Raw genomic sequence first — 24,355 nt, forward strand, 5'->3', positions numbered from 1 at the left:
GTTTTTATTATCTTTTAAATTGTTAATCTTTATTTCAATTTCACCCTTATATTTTAAATTATCTCTACTCCTTTTTTCAAGGATTTTTACTTCTCTTTTTAAATATCCATTGCTAGTTTGAATTTCTCCCTTTTGAATTCCAAAAAGATGGGCATCCGCCCATTTTTAACCTGAACACGAAATCAAACACATAGACAAAGTAAGTAACACTAAAATTTGTTGACGTAGGGTGTTTGGTCCAGGTAGTACATTGGATCACATCCATCACGTGCCAACGAAAACGGATCTCTATTGAAATGCCGCAATATTATATGAAAAATGTTAAGAAGATTTTTTTTTAAATGAAATTCTATATAAATCTCTGTTACTTCATAATTTAACGTTAATTTTTGTGCAAATATTATAGAATATTGTGCAAAAAATGATGGGTTAAAAAGTTCACACAAAGTCACACTTTTACGAAAATATTCTTAACATTTTTTATGTTATATTGTACACAAACTAGAAAATATTATTGAATAAGTTTAAACAATAAAGATAAAGCCACGTACAGCCCTCGAAGAAATATCACACTTTTCACTAATCAGCTTGATGCTCCTTAAGTACTAATGAGTTTTTTTGTTATTGTTTTTTTACTAATAAGTTTATAATAATAAAAATACCAAATTATATTGTCAGACAACGTTGAATATGTAGGTTCATATGTTAATTATTTGAGGGGTTCTTTTAGGGCCAATAAAATATAAGCAACGCCAACTTCAAAAAGGAACTACAAAAGAAACAACTTGTGATGATTACAAGAATGACTCTGCACTTAAAATTACCAACGAAGTCATTAATTGTGTTTGTACCATACTTCACCAATCCCGAAACTACTGAGCACCGGTCAACGTTATACCGTCAATGACCCAGAAGAGTTTTCCTCCAACTAGGAAGCCAATCATAGCGCGACACATGTCAATGTCAGAATGAAACTAGAAACTCTCTTCTATAAATAGAGATCATTCTTTCACAATATTTCATAATGACATTTGTACTAAATCATTCACTTGTACTCACTAAAGGAGAGCTTGAACCTATGTACTTGTGTAAATCATTCGCAATTAATGAGAACTCCTCTACTCCGTGGACGTAGCCAATCTGGGTGAACCATGTACATCTTGTGTTTGCTTCTCTATCTCTATCCATTTACATACTTATCCATACTAGTGACCAGAGCAATCTAGCGAAGGTCACAAACTTAACACTTTATGTTGTACCAAAGTCCTCACTTATTTTGTGCATTAACAAATTGCATTACGATAAATTGTACCAACGTCACCATGAGACATGAAAGAAAGACTCAAGCTCAAAAAGAAAAATCTAACATGGACGAAAGTTGCACTATCTATTATATATCAAGCGAATAGGGCAATGAATAGTGCCAATTTGGTGTCACAGCTTTGACAAAATATTAGGACAAAATTGCCCCTCAACCAAAACAAATCCAAAAACAACCCAATATAATATATCAAATAATGCAGGGGTAATTTGGTCATCATAAAATATAATATAAATATAAGTGGGAAGAGAGAAAAGAATAAAAAAATAAAAAGATGAGTAAAAGTTGATGGTGCCCTCGTAAGGGGGAAAGAAAAATATAATAAAAAAATAAGGAAAATCATGAATATTTTGTTCAAAACATCTTATAAGGCGCGTAGTGCCAGTGATAAATTAGTACATTTAAAAAAAAAAATTAGTACCTTATAATATGGGTGGGCACGAGCCGGGCCGGGTATCACAAATATGATCACTGAAACCGGACCTAACTCGGCAAATCTGATCACTGGAACCAGACCTAACTCGGCCCGTTTGAAATGGGCCGGTTCGGGATGGGTCCACGGGTCCTTTTTTTTCGGTTTTGAACCCCTCCCGAACTCGCCATCATCCAGAATCCTAGATCTTCGACTCTGATACCAGAACCAAAACCTAATTGTTTTAAAACCTCAATTCTCAAACCAAACAAACAAACAAAAAAATCAAAAAATTAGAAGGCTGGGGGAGAGAGAGATCGAGAGGGAGGAGGTTGAGAATCGACAAATCCAAGGTGTGAGAAATCAGAGACATATGCGTTGGGAGAGAGAGAGAGACTAGGGGAGAGAAAGATCGAGATGGATGAGGTTGAGAATCGACAGATCCAAGGTGTGAGAAATCGGAGACACATGCATTGGGAGAGAGAGAGAGAGATTGGGGGAGAGAGAGATCAAGATGGAGGAGGTTGAGAATCCACATATCCAATGTGAAATCGAAGACAGAGGTGTCGGGAGAGAGACTGGGGGAGTGAGAAAAGGAGGAGACTGGGGAGAGGAGAGTGACGAGAGCATTCGAGAAGGTGTGAGACACTGGTGGAGGTTGCGGTGGGGTGTGGGTGTGGTGTGTCTGCTTCGGGAATGAGAGTTGCAGAGATATGTGTGGTAAAGGTAGGAGAGGCATGGAGAGTTGCAGAGATGGGAGAGGAATGAAGAGTTGCAAATATGGGAGAGAATGATCAAGATAAGAGAGAGTGAGTGAGCCAAGGTGACAATGTTCTCGAGATTGAGAACTGTCACGGGATGCCTGGGAGACAGTAATCTTTTCAAAATTGGGATGTTACACAAACGGGACCCCGGGTACCCATTTTTTTTATAATTTTGGACTCGGCCCACCCCTAAAATTCTAAAGCCCTGCCCTGCCCCGCCCCGTTTCTCTTTTTAAAAATTAAGAACCAGCCCGTACCCGCCTCGACCCGCGGTTCCTGTACCTGTTTGCCCACCCCTACCTTATAATAGACTAGCAATAATGTGATTCAATCAGATGTTGTGAATAGTGATTTTGGTGTCACCAAACTTCAACAAAAATATTTAGACAAGATAAAAAAACTTCAAAGACATCCCAAAATAATGCAGTTTCGTCATTTTAATAGTGATTCACAATAAGCTAGCAATAATGTGATTCACAATTGGCTAGCAATAATGTAATTTAATTTCTCTATTTTTAAACATGTTCAAAACATTTTAAGAGGCGTGTAATGCCGGTTATAAAAAAGGCATTTCACATGCGGATAATAATATGATTAAATAAGTTGTCAAATGATTGTTTTTTTTTTCTTTTCAACAAACAATATTATCTATACTAAAGGAAGGGGGTGGGCTTAGCGGATAATAATGTGATTAAATTAATTGTCAAATGACTGTTTTTTTTTTTATTTTTTTTATTTTTTACAAACGATATTATCTACACTAAGGGGGAGAGGGTGGACTTAGCCTCATAATGGGCTAGTAATAATGTAATTCAATCAATTATTTATTAAATATTATTTTCTCTATTCTTAATGTAAATTCTATAGAGACCGATTTTATTATGTGAATTCAGTTGCTTAATTGATTTATGAGGGATTTCTTCTAGCATGATCTAAAAGTATTCATTTACTTCAAATATTTGACTTTCCTTTTGTCAATTTACACATATAAATACATTTAAAACGTATAAGTCGAGCATAGCACGTTGTGATTCAATGAAGGCTAGTAATCTATAAAACCCACATCATAAAAATTCAACTTCATCTCTTGCCAAACCTACACTACTCAAAACAACCACAGATTGAAGATTTTGATAGAAAAATTGGATTGAAAAAGGACAAAAAAATAATTGATAGAGAACTCAAAAATAAGCAAGCTTAAGCACGAACTTAATCACCACAAAAGGGACTAAAAAAATTAGTATGTCATCAATGTGTGATAAAAAAAATCACTTGGTGGCTTAACCACAACAGTTTACCTTTTTGAGGACCAAAAAGACTTACAGAGTCACTTCAACATCTCTTTAACCAATATTGTGTGATTTATACGTTTCAAGAATCTATCTCAAAACATACCGCAAATAAAATATGAGTCTGAAATACATTTTTAATCAGTGGGTCATCCCGTAGCAGTTATAGACCATTATTCAATGTATAAAAATCACAAGTGCTAGACCAATTCCAAGGCAGAGTTTTTTTGTAAGGTTATTTTCGTTGGACCAATGATATTAAAATTATGCATAGATCACACAGAAGACAATCCTATCTTACTGGCTAGTTGCATCGAACAGACAAGTAAAGGGTCCAAACCAACCATGTCATAAATAATCAAGTTCTTCAGAATGGATTTGGATCCTCTCCTGAGCTAATGGAGAGGATCTTCCTGGCCAGTTATTATGGGTCATTAGATTTTTATCCAACGGCTATAAATAGGGAAGTCACTTTAAAGTTATAATAATTATATCCGTTAGATTTTTATCTAATGGTTCATGATAACTGGTCAGAGGATCCTCTCTATTATCTCCGGAGAGGATCCAAATCCCTTCAGAATAACTAAATTCGTCGAGAAAAACGTGGGACCGTGCAATTTAACTACTTGATCGTTCTTTAATAAATTGTACATAGACAATAAAATATTATGGGATAAGTTTAAATAATAAGTATAAGGCCATCTCGAAAGTCGTCGAAGAAATATCACACTATTCACGAATCAGCTTGATGCTCCTTAATTCAACATTTGACTAATGAGTTTATAATATTAAAAATAATAAATTATAATATCAGACAACGTGGTATATGCGGGATCATATGTTAATTATTTGAGGTTTCTTTTAGGGTGACCCAACTTGTTATAGGATAATCGTTATCAATGTATAAAAATCACAAGCGCTAGACCAATTCCAGTTTAGAGTGTTTTTTGTAAGGTTATTTTCTTGGGGGTGGTGATATTAAAATACATGGAAGACAACCTCATCTACTTGTAAGTTGCAACGAACAGATAAGGAAGGGTTGAATGTCTCATTTTTCTATCTTTAATCAACCACGTCACTCTTAATTAAATAGAGTAAGATTCTCTCTTCTCTCTTTTTTCTCTCTTATGCTTTCCTCTTCTATTTGCATGATTACGATTAAGTCATATCAACATCTTATATTAATTTTTTATAACAAGATAAATACAAAATAAGAGAATGTGAGTGGAGGGGATGGAAAGAGGAGATAAGAGAATCCTAATCCTAATTAAGTTGTCATTTTAAAGAGTTTTAAAATGGAAACCATAATTTCAAGTATTTTGAATGTGTCACAAATTTTATCTTTTGACTTTATAAAGATAGCTAGATAGAATATAGATAACAATATTTTTACACCACATTATTACTAATTTATTGTGAAGTTAAACTCATCTCCTTCCCTTTAGACCATCTCCAACCCTTGGAGATAAAGCTTAAAAATTTAAGCCATAAAATTTTAAGCCATAACTCAGAAACTGTTTTTCTCCAACCCTTATGGCTTAAAATTTTAGCCGAAAATGATTAAACAATGATTTTAGCCTAATTGTTTTCGGTAAATTTTTGAAAATAAAATATATGTAGATAATCCTAATTTATTTTTTAAATATTTTTAATCTAAAAATATTTAAACTCCGATAAGTAATAAAAAAATCATACAAATATATAGGTATTTACAAAGTTTTAAGTTAAATTTGATTTAATTAATTTTAGACGTTAGATTTAATTTTAGGCCGTCAATTTTTTATTTTTTATTTTTTTACCATTAGATTTGAACATAGCCGTTAGATTATAAGTAACAAACAAACAAAAGTTTGAAATATAACAGTTTGGTGGGTCCAGAATAATTTAAGTCAGGCTTAATTCCTAAGGGGAGTTTAGCCCTGAAATATATTTTCTCTCCAGGGCTTATTTTAGCCCAATGGTTGAAGATGGTTTGAGAGGGTTTTAAAGCTTATATTTTAAGCTTTGTTCTATGAGTTGGAGATTACCTTAGTGTAGATAATATAGTTTGTTAAAACAAAAAATTGAAAAGTAATCAATCACGTAATTGACGAGTGAGAAAAGTCTTCCAAAAGCTACATAATGTAGCACCAATATGAATAATTGCTATAAAAAAAAAAGCACAAATGAAGGAACCTTAGGAGAACACCGAAGCAGCAGTTGCTGCCTTTTCCAAATGGTTCCCCCGTTCTTCTAAAAAAAACTCTTAAACTACCAAGGTTTTGTTTTCATGTGGTAGAAACATGGTAACTCATAAATAACTAATTATTTATATTATTACACGTATTAATTATGTTTAAAAGATAAAATTAAATATATGCCGGTCGGTTTGGTTAACTGCACCCTAAGAATTTTGATAATCGATTAAGGTCAATGCAGTTTGGTTTAGCCATCGAATTTTTTTTTTAAAAAAAAGCCCAAACCAAACCAAACCGCCAGTGCAATTTGGGCGGTTTAGTTGGTGTTTTATTTTTTTAATGCCCAGCCCTATGTTCTATGTAGAACCCGACATAATTTTTTCTCTCAATAACTAAGATCCACATAAGCAAATTCATCAATTATACTTTACTTTAAATATTTTTTTTACATTTTCAAATGCTTCAAATATTCCTATTGCATGTTTGATGTACACAATTAATTCTATGTGGGCTCTTTTAGGTTTGATTATCGCCAAAGATAAATTTGAACCATATTATTGCAAACCTATTATGAGGCTTAGCCCACTCCCCCATCCTTTTAATGTAGATAATATTGTTTGTTTAAAAACAAAACAACAATCTATCTTTTACCTTTTAGTTGGTCATAATTTTTTCATTTCACCCCTCAACATACCTCAGAGATAAAAAGTTACCTATTTCAATACAATCATACGTACTAAACGATCCCATATTACTCCTATATATACGTGTGTGTATGACAAGGCGATAAATCAACTTAAGCCTTTGCCCAGTTCATTGCTCAGTTCAGTAAAAATCATTTTGTCTCTAGCTTTCTAATTATTGAGTTGCAAAAATGGATTCTCTCCCATATGTAAACTCTATCACTGCTGGCTTGTTCACAGTAATCATCGTGTTCTATTACTTGTCACGAAGATGGAGAGCTGCAAATCACAAGCGCAAATTATCACCACCTGAAGCCAAGGGCGGTTGGCCTATATTTGGTCACCTTCCTTTGTTTGGAGGCTCCATACCTCCTCACTTAACTTTGGGAGCCATGGCGGACAAGTACGGACCCATTTTCACTATCCGCCTTGGCGTCCATCCGTCGTTGGTGATAAGCAGCAGTGAGATCGCAAAAGAATGCTTCACAACCAAAGACTTGAGCATAATCTCACGCCCAAGGATGGTGGTTCTAGACCACGTTAGCTACGACTACGCCATGTTTGGGTTCGGACCAGGTGGACCCTTTTGGCGAGAAATTCGCAAGCTAGTCACCTTGGAGTTGCTCTCAGTCCGGAAGGTTGAGCTGCTCAAGCACATTCGAGTGTCGGAAGTGGCTACTTTCTTAAAAGAATTGCACGAACTTTGGAGTACAAAGAAAAAGGAGGGCTCGAAAGATGGAGTGGTTGTAGAGCTAAAGCAATGGCTTGGGGACATGACGCTGAACGTGATTCTTACAATGGTGGCCGGAAAGCGGTATTCCGTGGCTGCCGCTGGGGATGAGAAGAAAGAAGCGCGTAAGGTTCAGACTGCATTGAGGGAGTTATTTGATTATCTGGGCATGTTTTTGCTGGGTGATGCGGTTCCTTATCTGCGGTGGTTGGATTGGGGTGGACATGAGAAGGCAATGAAGAAAAGTGCAACGGAAATGCACGCCATTGTTGAAGAGTGGGTTGAAGAGCATAAGCAGAGGAGAGCAAAAGGTGATGCAAAAGGAGAACAGGACTTCATAGATGCGATGCTTTCTGTGCTTGATGGTGCAGACCTTGGCAATTTTGATGCTGATACGATCGTCAAAGCCACAAGCTTGGTACGTATATATAATTCATTAATTTGCAGGCAAATAATTAACCATAAAAATCTGGAGCTAGACGCTAAACACATCAAGATTTTATTTTTAGTTTCAATACTTAATTAAACTAATTGCATGGTCTATAAAAAGAAAATGAAAACATAAGACAATAATTTTTTTTATTTTAAAACATACGATTTCCAATTTTATGTACGACTCATGCAACATATTTGAGTGCTCACCAATAGGTGATGGTAGAAAGATTATTTTTTTAGACTGTCTCGGTAAATTATATGATGTGGTGGTTGATAATTAGATTATTTCTTTAAATCTTTAAAAATAGAATACAACCATCAACCACCATATTTTTTGATTTACAAGATGTGATTTAAAAAGATAGTATCTTTAACATTTTCATCGCTTAAAAAATGTATAGATGTTATATATAGATATCCCCTAATCAATCAAGCAAATATTTTTTTGGCAGAATGTTATTGCAGGAGGTGGCGACACCACCATGGTGACATTGACCTGGGCAATATCGTTATTGCTGAACAACCCTCACGTTATGAAAAAAGCCCTAAATGAACTAGACATCAAAATAGGCAGACAAAGAGTTGTGAGTGAGGAAGATTTAAGCAACTTGGTCTACCTCCAAGCTATTGTGAAGGAGACGTTACGTTTGTACCCAGTAGGACCATTAGCAGGGCCACGTATGTTCAATGAAGATTGCACCATTGCTGGCTACCATATTCGAAAGGGCACCCGCTTCTTCCCAAACCTCTGGAAGATCCAAATTGACCCGAAAAATTGGCCCGAGCCACTTGAGTTCAAGCCAGAGAGATTTCTTACGACGCACAAGGACATTGATCTGAAGGGTCAACATTTTGAGCTTATTCCTTTTGGAAGTGGTAGAAGATCATGCCCTGGTTTGGCATTTGGCCTTCAAATGGTGCAATTTACATTGGCTAGTTTTCTACATGCGTTTGAAATCTCAAACCCATCAAGTGCCCCAGTTGATATGACAGAGAGTTTTGGAATGACCAACGTTAGGGCAGCTCCACTCAATGTTCTCATCAAACCTCGCTTATCTTCTGAACTCTATGGATAAAAGAAGGAAATATAAAATATTTTGTGTGTGTTATGAATAAGAGGTTTTCATTGTTATTAGTTTTATATGATTATGTGTGTATCTCTATAATCATAAAACCAATCAAAACCTGCCAATGTAAGATACAAAACCCAGCAATAATGCGTGTTGGAGAAATGGGCATATGTTGACTTTCCCATGTAACACAAGCAATAAAATGTTACATTTCCAATTTGGGCTCCGTGCGCCTGTTGCCTCCGGATTTTTTTATTTTAAATTTGTTTGAAAAGAACCCACCCATTCGCCAGTACACAAACAGCCAACAGGATCCTTTCCGGATATTTTTTATGAGAATCATGAAGATTTATGAATCGTGTTCATTTATTCGCTAGTACACAAACAGCCAACAGGATCCTTTCCGGACATTTTTTATGAGAATCATGAAGATTTATGAATCGTGTTCATTTATAGTATATCGTGTGATCAGTTTTTGTTAAGTGCTGATTATGTTTATTTTTAAATAAAAATATTTAAAATAATTTGTGACATCACGATGTACGACTAATGCACCATAATTTACGAATTCCCAGAATCTTCATAAAAAAGATATGTACTCCACAAACAGGACCAAAAAAAAAAAAAAAAGCCCACCTGCGATTATTATCGAAATTCGAAAAGCTAGTTTTATTAATTATTATTGATTGAAAAAACTGAGACATATCTATACTATTATTAAGAGAAGATGACTTGTCAACTTTTTGCCCCTCACTTTTGAATACACAATGTTGACATGAGGAGAGCAAAATAGTAATTTTGTACCTTTTGACAAAATGACAATCATATCCCCATTTTTTTCCTATTTTACCCTCACTTTTGATACACAATATTTACATAAAGAAGGCAAAATGATAATTATGTAATATTAAGAAAAATATGCTTTTATTAAGAGATCTCATCATCATTGTCTCATTCTCTTTTTAAAATATTTAAAAACTAATCACACTCCTTAATCAAAAACAAAAAATAAAATAAAATTATTCACACACAATGTGTCACAGCCCGTCCCAAAGTTTTACACTCGTGATGGTGAATTAACGGAAATGTCCCTAGTACGTAACTAAGGTATAATTTTCACGTTCGTTATATCTAAGCTCCTAAACTTTGGTAATTAGAGTGGAGATTTAGACTTAAATTTTATGATAGAATTTTGTAGTTGGGGATTGGGTAGGATCCCACACACCTCAAATCCTTCCCTCTTTCCCGTACCCTGTCTCTCTCTCTCCTCCCTCACGAACTCTCACTCTCTGTTCTCTCCCTCTCAAATGCACGGACAAACTCCAAAACCACCCTAAACTTCTACCAACGACGGAGTTAAGACCACCATCAAACTCCTGGAACCTCCACGATCACGATGGTATCCATTTCAGGTAAGTTTTGCTTCGGAAAACCCTAGTTTCAAAGTTCCCGTGAAATGGTACTGTTCATGATCTTCTAAATGACTACGTTTTAGGCTAAAACAAGATCACAGCGAGCTTATTGAGGTCCCAAGGAAGCTCGGAGTGCTTCGTTGGAAGTTTTTGGACGTAAGAACACGGAGATCGACAAGTTCAAAGTTTGGCCGGAGCTTTCGAGGCATTTTCCGGCGAATCCCCGGCGAGTTAGGAGTCGAGGTAGGTATCAATCTCTTCGTCTCGTCAAGTACCACAACTTTCATTTTTGTTCACTCAATTTCGTTGAGTATTGAAGAAGTTATACTCATTTGAAAAATACCCAGTTTCCGGCGACCTCCGAGGCTTTCGAGGCAGTTTCCGGCCAAACCACGGCGAACTAGGTGTTGTGCAAGGTACCATTATCTTTGTCTCTTCAAGGGCTACAACTTTCGTTTTTGAATCACTTGATTTCGTTGAGAAATGACAAAGTTATGGCAATTTGAAAAACGGCCGCCGGAAAAACCAGTCCGGCGACCCAAGGAAGAAGAAGGTGCGCGTGGGGGCGCGTGGACCCGTGCCTTCCTTGGCGCGTGGTGGCGCGTGCTACAGTAAACAATTATTTTAAAAATATTTCGACGTCCGTGACTTCGAGTAGATCACCGTGGTATATTCATATACTCAATTTGAGCACCGTATGAGAAAGTTATTAAGGATTGTTGGTTAGGTGTTCAAATAACGTTTTATAGTTTTTGCATTTAGGTGAAAATGTGAATTGAAGATCCGACCGTTGGATCGTTACCAAACTTTGATACGTTGTAATACGTAATATTTGAGGATTATTGGAACTTACGGATTGGGAATCCGAGTTACGGATCTTCCGGAATTGGAATTGTAAGTTCATAAAATAAAATGTTAACCGTCACTTAGTTTTGGAAAGTGACGGAGATCCGACCGTTGGATGGTAATGAAATTTTAGGATGTTGTACTAGAGGTATAATGTGGACCTCTGGAAGTTATGGATTTAAAATCTGAGTGGCAGATCTTCCGGATCGATCTACGTAGCGACGTATTTTATATAAGTTATATATTCTATCGATATGAATTCTGAGGTTGGAATTAATTATTGTTTTAGGCGCCGATCGTCATGACGCCTTGATGTATTGTGCTAGGGAGTTGTAGGGCGAACTCCAGGTGAGTGGGCAGTTTTGTTTTCCGTATACATATATACTTGCCGTTTTCCCAGAAATTGAAAATGCATGAAATTATGCTTTTAATGAAAATGTATAAAAGTATATGAGATATATTAGTTGAAATGCCATGCATGAAAGTATATGAAAAGTAGATAGAAATGTGAATCGAATTGCCATGCATGAAATGATATGGAAAGTATGAATTGATATATGATGCATATGTATAAATTGGTGCGGCGGACGCACATGTGAGTATCAGATGAGTATTTAAATATTGTTATGATGATGTTGATATATATTGAGCTCAAATCCTGCACCATGGTTTAGTGCTTATAGTATTCACCGCATCGCACGCTCGCCTTGGATCCAAGTAGATGCTGGTCGCACAGTCCACGCGGAGTGGGTGCGACGGGCCAGTCGAAGAGTGTTAGTGAGATTTCGACTGGTGGGTGACCTTAGATTATGTGCACAGATGATTGATGAGAAAGCACTAGAGCGTAACTTGTGTGCAGAAGGCCGGACAGGTCACAGAGGTGACTCCGGTAGAGTGAGAGTGATAGAATTTGAGCTCTAGGTTCAACCGTACAGGGCTATTAGAGGGCCTCCGGTTGATTACTTTCTTGCACCTGATATGATTATGGTTGATGCATCCATACTTAACTGTTCAATTTAAACATGGCATGGCATAACTGATATGAAAAATGTTGAAAAAGTGAAATGAAGTATTGAGAATATATATGTATATTTATATTTTACATTTCTGGGAAAGTATACAGGTTTTACGGAGAGGGGTTACAACGTTTTGAGAAATGTTTGGATTTGGAAAAGAATTGTTTTACTGACCCACTCAATTTTGGTTTTGCGCCCCTCCAGGTTCAGGAATCACAAAGGTGTGGTGACTACGAGGAATTCGACGGTGTTCTGACAGATTGGACAAAATTAGGACTCACCTTCGGGTGTATCAACTTATAAATTGTATAATTAAAGCTTCCGTACTGTGCAAATGGTTACGTCACTCTCACGTGACGGCCAGCATGCCCTCCTTCGGGACGGGGTGTGTCACAATGTGTGTGCTCATACCCTAGTTTTAATTACACTAACTGGGTCTAAACTGTTCTGAAGTGCAAAATTTGCATAGCAATGTATGTGTACTGCTTACATCACTTTGCATATATATATATATGTAATGGGAAATCAAAATGTGCTATTTTTAGCATTATTTGTAAGGCAGGAAAGAAATCCGAAAACACCGAATCTGATCCAAAAAATCCGAACCGAATTCAGAAAAAACCAAACTCGATAATCGAAACCGAACAATTCACGAAACCAAACCGAATATAATAATATAATACATAATTTTTTAGGACACTTTGAATGCGATCACTAATTACCAATGTTCTTTGACTAAAACCTTGGTGGTTTTTAGTTTTTTATCGAAATCTCTGACATTAGTGTAATAATGTATTTCTATGTAGGTTATTATATTTTTAAATTAAAAATGAAATTTGTAGTTATTTATATTAATGAGATTTTAAATAAAACCCATAATTTATGGGATTAAAAATATTAAAGCTAAATTATACTCTCCAATATTTTGTGTGTGTGTGTGTGTACACACACATGGGTACGTTCATCAAAACAAACCAAAAAAATTATTGTACCAAAACATTGGTACATTTTTCAAAAGCATAAAAAAGAAGAAGATATTAGGCATAATAGCATTATTAAATTTCTTCTATTAAACTTGATATGAATACATTCTCAAATCAATAAAATAGAATGTACCCATATAAGTTTAAAAATTGGATTAGAGAAAAGATTGAATGAAATTTTATATAAAAAAATGGGTACATTTTAAATTAAAAAAAGGGTACATTTTTAACAAAGGGTACAAACTCATTCTAATTTTATTTTATATATTTGGGAAATGTTTGAATTGAAAATTATTTAGGAGTTTAATAAGGGTGTGAGTATTAAAACTCTAAATCAATTACCAATTTTTTATATAAAACTTATGTAACTTACATGTAATTCATTAATATATTAATGCTAAGGACTCTGTGACACCGGACCCGGAAGGTCTACTAGGACTCCGAATTGAGCTGTGCTAACCGACACTAGGAAGGTGACGAAGCCATAAAGTGTGATGCTATGGAAATATTGTGAATAAATTTAAACCTAAGAGTACCTAAATACCAGAGTGCACTGGTGAGCGGGAATGAACCCACTTCACACGTGACGTTAGAGTATAAGCAAGTACAGAAGAATGAATTAAGAATCGTACCCTCAAAATAATCTTCAATATTAAGAATTGCCACAATTCCTCGACGATAAGAAAGCTCAGCTAAGAAAACCTGGAGGGTGAAGACAAGACAAAGTTGAGTGGCCTAGTAGATAAAATTTTAATAGAAACCATATAAATTTCTATAACCCCTCGCTACAACGTTTGTATAATTTCCGGAATTAGAATATAAAAATATACCTCAATATATATATATATATATATAAGTTCAAGTCATGCTTCACATATTTATAATCATATGCTAACTTATCGCATATTCATCACGTCTGCTAACTTATCACGTATAATCATTATATATATGCTAGCATTTCATCACATATAGGCTAGCACCTAAGTTGGAGTCACCTTTAGTGACCTATACGACATATTCATATCTTATCAATCATGACTAGCATGCAAGTCGGAGTCACTTCTAGTGACCTATACGACATATTCATATCTCATCACATATCTCATCAATCATGGCTAGCATATAAGTCGGAGTCACTTCTAGTGACCTATACGACATATTCATATCTCAACACATATCTCATCAAGCATGGTTTGCATATAAGTCGGAGTCACTTCTAGTGACCTATACGACATATTCATATCTCAACACATATCTCATCAATCATGGCTAACATATAAGTCGGAGTCACCTCTACTGACCTATACGACATATGCATATCTCAACACATATCTCATTAATCATGGCTAGCATATAAGTCGGAGTCACCTCTAGTGACCTATACAACATATTCATATTTCATCACATATCTCATCAATCATGGCTAGCATATAAGTCGGAGTCACCTCTACTGACCTATACAAGATATTCATATCTCATCATATATCTCATCAATCATGGCTAACATATAAGTCAGAGTCACCTCTAGTAACCTATACGACATATTCATATCTTAACACATATCTCAACAATCATCTCATCAATCATGGCTAGCATATAAGTCGGAGTCACCTCTAGTGACCTATACGACATATTCATATCTCAACACATATCTCAACAATCATCTCATCAATCATGGCTAGCATATAAGTCGGAGTCACCTCTAGTGACCTATACGACATATTCATATGTCATCACGTATCTCATCAATCATGGCTAGCATATAGGTCGGAGTCACCTCTAGTGACCTATATGACATATTCATATCTCAACACATATCTCAACAATCATGGCTAGCATATAAGTCAGAGTCACCTCTAGTGACCTATACGACATATTCATATCTTATCACATATCTCATCAATCTACTAATACCGTATACTTACTTAAACTTACCTAAACTTACCTAAACTTACATGTATGTCCTGCGTTCACCTTTGCACTTCAGAGCATTCACAATAATTATGAACAAGGAATATACGTATGGATATGCCATGATGAAAATCTAAAATAAAGACATTTCATAGTATTTCCAATTATATAATACAGTGTACTAACTATCAATCACCAAAACATAAAGTTAAAACGCACATTTTTCACCAATCTCCCTCATATTACTCAATTCCTTAAACAAGGCTATTGTCTCAATTATATAATCTCATTTCTTATATATCTGCATCTAACGTCTCGCTAGACTACCTACGTACCCTAAACAGGGATCAAGCCATTCGTAGTTCACAATAATTATTTATAGTAATACGATATGGATATATCACAATGAAATCTAAACTCAACCATCTCATAGTATTTTATAACATATAAATATATATATGTCATGGCATAAATTTCTCAGTTTTATTTAAAAGCATTTATAGAATTATCAATCATGAAAATATGATAAGCAAGGAAATATCCACTCACCTGGAGTCCGTGCTACAACTTCCTAGCATAAACATCGAGGCATCACAAACGATCGGCGCCTATGACCAATTATCAAACCATATCTCAGAATTCTCGTTGATACAATACATAACTTACATCGCACATAAGTCTACGTCATTCGGTCCAGAAGATCTACAAATCAGATCTCTGATCTGTAACTTCCAAGGATCCACATTATGCTTCTAGAATAACATACTAAAGTTTCAGAACGATCCAATGGTCAGATCTCCGCCAATTGCCAAAACCAAGTGGCGGTTAACATTTTATTTTACGAATTTACATATCCAAATCGAGAAGATCCGTACGTCGGATTCCCGATACGTAAGTTTCTATGGTCATCAAATGTTACGTACTATAATGTTTTAAATTTTGGTGATGATCCAATGGTCGGATCGTCGATTACTATTCTAATTGAGTGGTGGACCTTAATAGAAATTCGCCAGATTCTGCAGATTTTGTAGATTTCCGGGCAATCTTTGGAACTTCATATCTCACTTGTTTCTCAACCAAATTCAACCTATAATATACCAAATCGAAGTTAGAGAAATTTAGAACACAATTATACCATCTTAGAGTCCAAATGGTGGCCAGAGGTGTCGGGAAAATGGTCTGAAAGACGACTGTCCTCGGGAAAACTGGTAATTCGCCGGAATTTCTGGGCAACATTTCAACGTCCATAACTTTGTCAATACTCAACGAAATCAAGTGATTCAAAAACAGAAATCATAATTTTCAATGAGACAAAGAGATTGGTACCTTGGACGATAGATAATTCATCGTGGTTTGACCAGAAAATTCCTCGAAAGTGGCAGAGGTCGTCGGAAACTTGGCAAACTTTAAATCGTTATAACTTTCCCATTTCTCCACCAAATCACACGATCCAAACATGAAAATTCATCTACACAGCATGAACAATCGATGTATACCTGTAACCAATGCCAAATAGGCCAGGAAGAGTTCAATTTTGTTAAAACTCGTCGGTAACCCTATACTGGGGTGAACTTCGATTCTTCTTCCTCAGTGCTCCAATGGGGTTAAAGCTGGTCGAGATTTTCTCCTGGGATGATGGGCTACAAAGCCCAAGTGGTGGTGTCGGCCATTGTTTTGCCGATTCGCCGAAAAAATGAAAAGGATGGCCGGAACACCATTGGTTTTCATCGGGTTTTGTGGCCTCGAACCGCCACGTACAGAGGTTAACCAAGGTGGTTCTTGGGTGGGTTTTGTAGAGGCGAATGAGAGCTTCAAGATGGTGGTGGTGTCTTCGAAAAACTCTGGCGCAGTTGGCCGGAATCAGCCTTTGAAAATGGGTGGTCATGAGTGGAAAAACCCACGGGAAAGCTCCAACTTTCCCTTTTTTTTTTCTGATTGGCTGGAGGCTTTTTCCTCCTTTAATCTAATTGGTTCCCTTTTCTCTTTGCCTAAAGGCTGATTGGTTAGTCTTCCCACGAGGTGGAAGTTCAAATAATTTAACTACCTTTAAATAACCAACTTCAAATGTCCGTAACTATATCGTTATAATTCAGACTCGCAAACGGCTTTCTCATATGCGTTCTTAGTAACGAGTACTACGAGGATATGCTAAAAGAATAAGTCATACGCCACTCTAACCGATGATCAACGAAAGTCAAAGTCCTTGCATCTAGGGCATTTTCGTAAATTCACGCTTCTAAAATTAATAAAAACGTAAAATTTGGAACGAGCTGTCACAATCTACCCACCTTAAAGAATTTCGTCCCCGAAATTTAAAATCATTTGCCAGACAAGCGTAGCAAAAGACAGTATAAAAATAAATACATGAAGTAAATCTCAAGTTAAAACGGCTGCATGTAAAAAGAATGTTCTTCTGTCTTGATCGGATTGCAATTATTCTTCTTCCATGCCTCCAAGCTTAGCTTTCATCCTCCTAAGTACTCGTAGTGTATCATACTTCGAAGATATGAGTGCCGTACCTTTAGATTAATTCCAATCCTTGAATAGGTAAATATAATAAATAAGTATACTCACATAAAAGGTCTATCTATCTATCCACTTGCTTAACAATCCAACGATTATGTTATTGATATTACGGTCTGCAACCCACAATCCTGACACTCACCGTTGTCACGATAAACTAGTAGATAATTTCCCTAAGGGTGCAATATTACCATCTTGCCCCTCATTGGGAAATACGCAAACATCGCCTAAACGTAGCCTCGATCATGCTCTTGCACTATTTTCTTAGACATCATACTTAAATTATAAATTTTCCCATGTCACAATCTTCATAATTCAAATACCTGCTCACAATACTTTCAAAACAAAATCACATGCTGCGCATAAATATTTATACCATACCTCAAACAATGTCATGCTCAAAATTAGGAGCGTAACCACAGTTACACACAACCCTATCAAGGGTAAATGTCTATCAATTATGCACTGTGTATAAAATCTCATTATATTAACTTCAATGGTGTTGTAGCTAAGCCAAAATTGTAACCATAGTTACAAACAACTAAAATAGAGATAATGGTATGTGACAACCATACTACTTGTGGAACGAATAACATACAACACATCCTTTAGGTTCTAAATAGCTCATTTTAGACAAATCCCCAGTCTCAAGGTGGTAATGTGACACTAGACAAAATCTAGTACTCATAACCCTTGTAAAGATTTTTCCAAAACTTGGGAGTGAAACATGCAACACGATGAAATATAAATACATCCAAATAGTAATCCGGTCTGATTTATGTTTACCTAAACTAGTATAGAAATCCAAAAGTAACTCTCTCATAATGCCATCATCCTCTAAAAGCAAACAAGGAAGAAAATGTGGCTGTCCATACAATTTGGACTTCATTTCCTCAAACACCATTTCTACTTTAACCAAAGGCGAGGCACACCTAGACTGAGAATTCTCTTCAAACACATCAAGTGAAGTCTCAAATTATTTCCACTTAGGTAAAGCTACCACCAATTGAATAACACGTAAGTCTAGCATTGGTTCAACATCATGATTATTGGTTTTCACATTCTCAACACGTACAAAATATTTCGTACTGAAAGTCATATAATAGTACTTCCCAACTCCATTCATATAACGAAATGATTATAAACATTCAACCCATTTCTCAATAGGTTGAAGGTAATTCCATATCGACACTCGTATTTTTCCAACTGAAATAGAATAGGATAAACTGAAAGTCTTCGAGTGTAAATATGTTCTTTTCAAGAAATAAGTATATTTAAGAAGTTCTAAGGTTAATAAAGAATTTAGACACATTCTCCATAGAGAAATGTCATTCGATTATCAAGCAAAGATGATATTCGTTAACTTTAAATCATAGATAAAATAGTTCATTCCAAATGGTTCTATACATTGGTAAGACTACTGTGAATTCAACAAGCTTCACGAAAGAACTCTAAGTTTCAAAAGGTTGTTACATAGACCACCAATTTGAAATAGGACTTGAGCAAAAATGCAAGAAACTAATGTAGTAGAAAATGGAATGGTGGTATTCTCCCGAATACCGCCAAGGAATTAAAACTACTTTTTATTTCTATTCTCAACATGTTTAATAATGATGGTTAACAATAGTGATGAGATTGACCCTTAAATTCCTGGCAATACACCAATAGTGATACGTTAGTCCCCCGTTAGGACCATCAACTTTGCTTACAATCTAGAGACACTCGCCAGAATAATTTTCTCTAGATCAATGAGTCATCAACTCTGTCCAAAACTTAGGAATGACTAACATATTTTTCCATATCCAACGAGGTGGTAAGATTCAAACATTAGACTCGAGAACCAAGAATGCTCACATCACGTGTGTGATGAATGCAATACTGCCCAACTTATGCTCTGATACCAAACTGACACACCCCGACCTAGAAGGTCTACTAGGACTCCGAATTGAGCTATGCTGGCCGACACCAGGAAGGTGACGAAGCCATAAAGTGTGATGTTGTGGAAATATTGTGAATAAATTTAAACTTAAGAGTGCCAAAATACCAGAGTGCACTAGTGAGCGGGAATGAACTCACTACACACATGACGTTAGAGCATAAACAAGTACAGAAGAGTGAATTAAGAATCATACCCTTGAAATAATCTCCAATATTAAGAATCGCCACGATTCCTCGACGATAAGAAAGCTTAGCTAAGAAAACCTAGAGGGTGAAGACAAGACAAAGGTGAGTGGCCCAGTAGATAAAATTTTAATAGAAACCATATAAATTTCTATAACCCTTCACTACAACGCCTGTATAATTTCTGAAATTAGAATATAAAAATATACCTCGATATATATATATATATATATATATATCAGTTCAAGTCGTGCTTCACATATTTATAATCATATGCTAACTTATCGCATATTCATCACGTCTGCTAACTTATCACGTATAATCATTATATATATGCTAGCATTTCACCACATATAGGCTAGCACCTAAGTTGGAGTCACCTCTAATGACCTATACGACATATTCATATCTTATCAATCATTACTAGCATGCAAGTCGGAGTCACATCTAGTGGCCTATACGACATATTCATTTCTCAACACATATCTCATCAATCATGGTTAGCATATAAGTCGGAGTCACTTCTAGTGACCTATACAACATATTCATATCTCAACACATATCTCATCAATCATGGCTAGCATGTAAGTCGGAGTCACCTCTAGTGACCTATACGACATATTCATATCTCAACACATATCTCATCAATCATGGCTAGCATGTAAGTCGGAGTCACCTATAGTGACCTATACGACGTATTCATATTTCATCACATATCTCATCAATCATGACTAGCATGCAAGTCGGAGTCACTTCTAGTGACCTATACGACATATTCATATATCATCACATATCTCATCAATCATGGCTAGCATATAAGTCGGAGTCACCTCTAGTGACCTATACGACATATTCATATATCATCACATATCTCATCAATCATGGCTAGCATATAAGTCGGAGTCACCTCTAGTGACCTATACGACATATTCATATCTCAACACATATCTCATCAATCATGGCTAGCATATAAGTCGGAGTCACCTCTAGTGACCTATACGACATATTCATATCTCATCACATATCTCATCAATCAACTAATACCGTATACTTACTTGAACTTACCTAAACTTACCTGAACTTACATGTGTGTCCTGCGTTCACCTTTGCACTTCAGAGCGTCACAATAATTATGAGCAAGGAATATACGTATGGATATGCCATGATGAAAATCTAAAATAAAGACATTTCACAGTATTTCCAATTATATAATACAATGTACTAACTATCAATCACCAAAACATAAAGTTAAAACTCACATTTTTCACCAATCTCCCTCACATTGCTCAATTCATTAAACAAGGCTACTGTCTCAATTATATAATCTCATTTCTTATATGGCTGCATCTAACGTCTCGCTAGACTGCCTAAACAGGGATCAAGCCATTCGTAATTCACAATAATTATTTATAGTAATACGCATATGGATATATCACGATGAAATCTAAACTCAACCATCTCATAGTGTTTTATAACATATAAATATATATATGTCATGGCATAAATTTCTCAGTTTTATTTAAAAGCATTTATAGAATTATCAATCATGAAAATATGATAAGCAAGGAAAGATCCACTCATCTGGAGTCCGTGCTACAACTTCCTAACATAAACATCGAGGCATCACAAAGGATCGGCGCCTATGACCAATTATCAAACCATATCTCAGAATTCTCGTTGATACAATACATAACTTACATCGCACATAAGTCTACGTCATTCGGTCCAGAAGATCTATAAATCAGATCTTTGATCCGTAACTTCCAAGGATCCACATTATATTTCTAGAATAACATACTAAAGTTTCGGAACGATCCAATGGTCGGATCTCCGCCAATTGCCAAAACCAAGTGACGGTTAACATTTTATTTTACGAACTTACATATCCAAATTGAGAAGATCCGTATTTCAGATTCCCGATCCATAAGTTTCTATGGTCCTCAAATATTACGTACTATAATGTATTAAAGTTTAGTGACGATCCAACGGTCGGATAGTCGATTACTGTTCTAATCGAGTGGTGGACCTTAATAGAACTTCGCCGGATTCTGCAGATTTTGTACATTTCCGGGCAATCTTTGGAACTCTATATCTCACTTGTTTCTCAACTAAATTCAACCAATAATTTACCAAATCGAAGTTAGAGAAATGTAGAACAATATTATACCGGCTTGGAGTCCAAATGGTGGCCGGAGGTGTCGGGAAAATGGTCTGAAAGACGGCTGTCCGCGAGGAAACTGGTAATTCGCCGGAATTTCTGGGCAACCTTTCAACGTCCATAACTTTGTCAAAACGTAACGTAATCAAGTGATTCAAAAACCGAAATCATAGTTTTCGACGAGACGAAGAGATTGGTACCTTGGACGATGGATAATTCGCGGTGGTTTGGCCTGAAAATGTCTCGAAAGTGGCGGAGGTCGTCGAAAACTGGGCAAACTTTAAATCGTTATAACTTTCTCATTTCTCCACCAAATCACACGATCCAAACATGAAAATTCATCTACACAACATGAAGAATCGATTTATACTTGTGACAAAGGCCAAATAGGCCGGGAAGAGCTTCAATTTTGTTAAAACTCATCGGTAACCCTATACTTGGGTGAACTTCGATTCTTCTTCCTCAGTGCTCCAATGGGGTCAAGGCTGGTTGGGATTTTCTCCTGGGATGATGGGCTACAAAGCCCAAGTGGTGGTGTTTCTTTGCCGATTCACCGGAAAAATGAAAAGGGTGGCCGGAACACCATTGGTTTTCATCGGGTTTTGTGACCTCGAACCGCCACGTACAGAGGTTAACCAAGGTGGTTCTTGGGTGGGTTTTGTAGAGGGGAATGAGAGCTTCAAGATGGTGGTGGTGTCTTCGAAAAAATCCAGCGGAGTTGGCCAGAATCAGCCTTGGAAAATGGGTGTCATGAGCGGAAAAACCCACGGGAAAGCTCCAGCTTTCCCCTTTTTTTTCTGATTGGCTGGAGGCTTTTTCCTCCTTTAATCTAATTGGTTCCCTTTTCTCTTTGCCTAAAGGCTGATTGGTTAGTATTCCCACAAGGTGGAAGTTCAAATAATTTAACTACCTTTAAATAACCAACTTCAAACGTCCGTAACTATACCGTTATAATTCATACTCACAAACGGCTTTCTCCTATGCGTTCGTAGTGACGAGTACTACGAGGATATGCTAAAAGAATAAGTCATATTCCACTCTAACCGATGATCAACGAAAGTCAAAGTCCTTACCTCTAGGGCACTTTCATAAATTCACGCTTCTAAAATTAATAAAAACGTAAAATTTGGGACGGGCTGTCACACTCTAATCAAAATCTAAAACTGATAAGGTCTTAGTCAATGAACATTAGAAACTAGGGACTGGAAGCTAATTTTTCCTTTTTTTTATGTGGCCATTAGATTTGATTGAGGTTAGATCTCAACCGCTCGTAAAAAATAAAACTCCATCTCTCTCCCTCACAACCTCCTAAACTCTCAGTCCCTCTCCTCGATGACTCTGACTTTCTCTCTATTTCTTCTCTAGTGACACCCAACCACATACCACACCACACCACATTGCCCCACACCTCTAAGTTTATCTTCTCTGCCGACACCGCACCGCCAAATTTATCGCTTAGTCCCACCTAATTCATCTTTCACCTCTAGGCTTGCACAAACTATCTCTCCCTCTCAACTCTCCACCACCCATTCCAATATTAGGTAGCCGTCGACCACCTCTGTCTCTCTTGGTCCGCCCACAGCTCTACGAAAACTCCTATCGTTTCAGTCGTCAATGCAAAGCTCCGTCAATTCTCAACCAATTATATCCAACTGTCAATGTCCGTCTCTCTCTCCTCTCTATATCTATTTGCAAACGCCTTTACAAATTATTTTTAGCGCTGTTGGTTTTCCGCAGCATATGGAAGCCTAAGAGAGAGTGTCCTAGCAAACTCACTTGTTGAGCGAGTCTTGCTAGCCTTTCCCTTGCAAATTTAATTTCTCTCATAGAAATTGCTAGATACATGTTGACCCTAAAAACTACCAAGCCTACGTGGTGCGCAAGCCGAGTAACTAATGAGCTAACTTCGTCCTTTGGTTATGTGCGAGCGTGCCAATTCATCGGTCGAGCTCGGCCGAGGAGTAAAATATGTTGATGTTGCATTGGGTGCGTTGCTGACTTCTTGATCTTGCGACTGCGGCCGAGGAAGAAACAGTTTCGGCTTTCGGGTTCTAGAGCCTGAAGACAAGGCTGCTAGTTCTACAAAGTTCAATATCAAATTCGGCTCTCAGGGTGTCGAATGTAATAATCTGGTAACACCTCACTTCGCAGAGAATGCTTATGAGATGACCTCAGACAATAAGGATTTGAAAATCCTTCTCGACCAAGATTTGTATAAATAACCAGTCGGCCTCGTCGCAGTGATGTTTATCCAAACTGAAGGTGTTTCACGGTCAGCTGTTTCTATGGCAACAGTGTTGTTTATCCAAACTGAAGATGTTCGCCGGTTGCCTTCACAGTGCTGTTTATGTAAACTGAAGATGTGTTAGCGAAAAAGAAAATAAAAAATCTCAAGATGTTTGAGAGGTTTCGAGTGAAGCGAGGGTTTGCACAGGGCAGTTTGTGTGTTGAGTTTGAGGTCCCTCGGATGTTGCCTACGGCTATGTATTTATAATGGCTGTAAA

The 24,355-nt window shown here is 36.6% G+C and overlaps 1 protein-coding gene and 1 long non-coding RNA gene across 3 annotated transcripts; both read left to right on the forward strand.

Annotated features, from left to right (window-relative positions):
* The first annotated feature begins 6,746 nt into the window (after nucleotides 1-6,746).
* On the forward strand, nucleotides 6,747-9,100 carry LOC126601607 (cytochrome P450 CYP82D47-like). Its single transcript, XM_050268332.1, has 2 exons — nucleotides 6,747-7,794; nucleotides 8,264-9,100. The coding sequence occupies exons 1-2, from the start codon at nucleotides 6,838-6,840 to the stop codon at nucleotides 8,885-8,887; spliced, it is 1,581 nt and encodes a 526-aa protein (XP_050124289.1). The 5' UTR covers nucleotides 6,747-6,837; the 3' UTR covers nucleotides 8,888-9,100.
* A 900-nt stretch (nucleotides 9,101-10,000) lies between these two features.
* Nucleotides 10,001-12,477, forward strand: LOC126601614 (uncharacterized). Of its 2 annotated transcripts, XR_007615771.1 has the most exons (5): nucleotides 10,001-10,293; nucleotides 10,377-10,536; nucleotides 10,641-10,709; nucleotides 11,429-11,487; nucleotides 12,360-12,477. It is a non-coding gene; the product is annotated as an uncharacterized LOC126601614 (long non-coding RNA). The 2 variants fall into 2 exon arrangements; XR_007615772.1 differs by lacking the exon at nucleotides 11,429-11,487 and having other exon boundaries at nucleotides 10,005-10,293.
* The last annotated feature ends 11,878 nt before the right edge of the window (nucleotides 12,478-24,355 follow it).

The sequence above is a fragment of the Malus sylvestris genome, chromosome 15 (genome assembly GCF_916048215.2).
Source record: "Malus sylvestris chromosome 15, drMalSylv7.2, whole genome shotgun sequence".
In the NCBI taxonomy this organism is placed as follows: domain Eukaryota; kingdom Viridiplantae; phylum Streptophyta; class Magnoliopsida; order Rosales; family Rosaceae; genus Malus; species Malus sylvestris.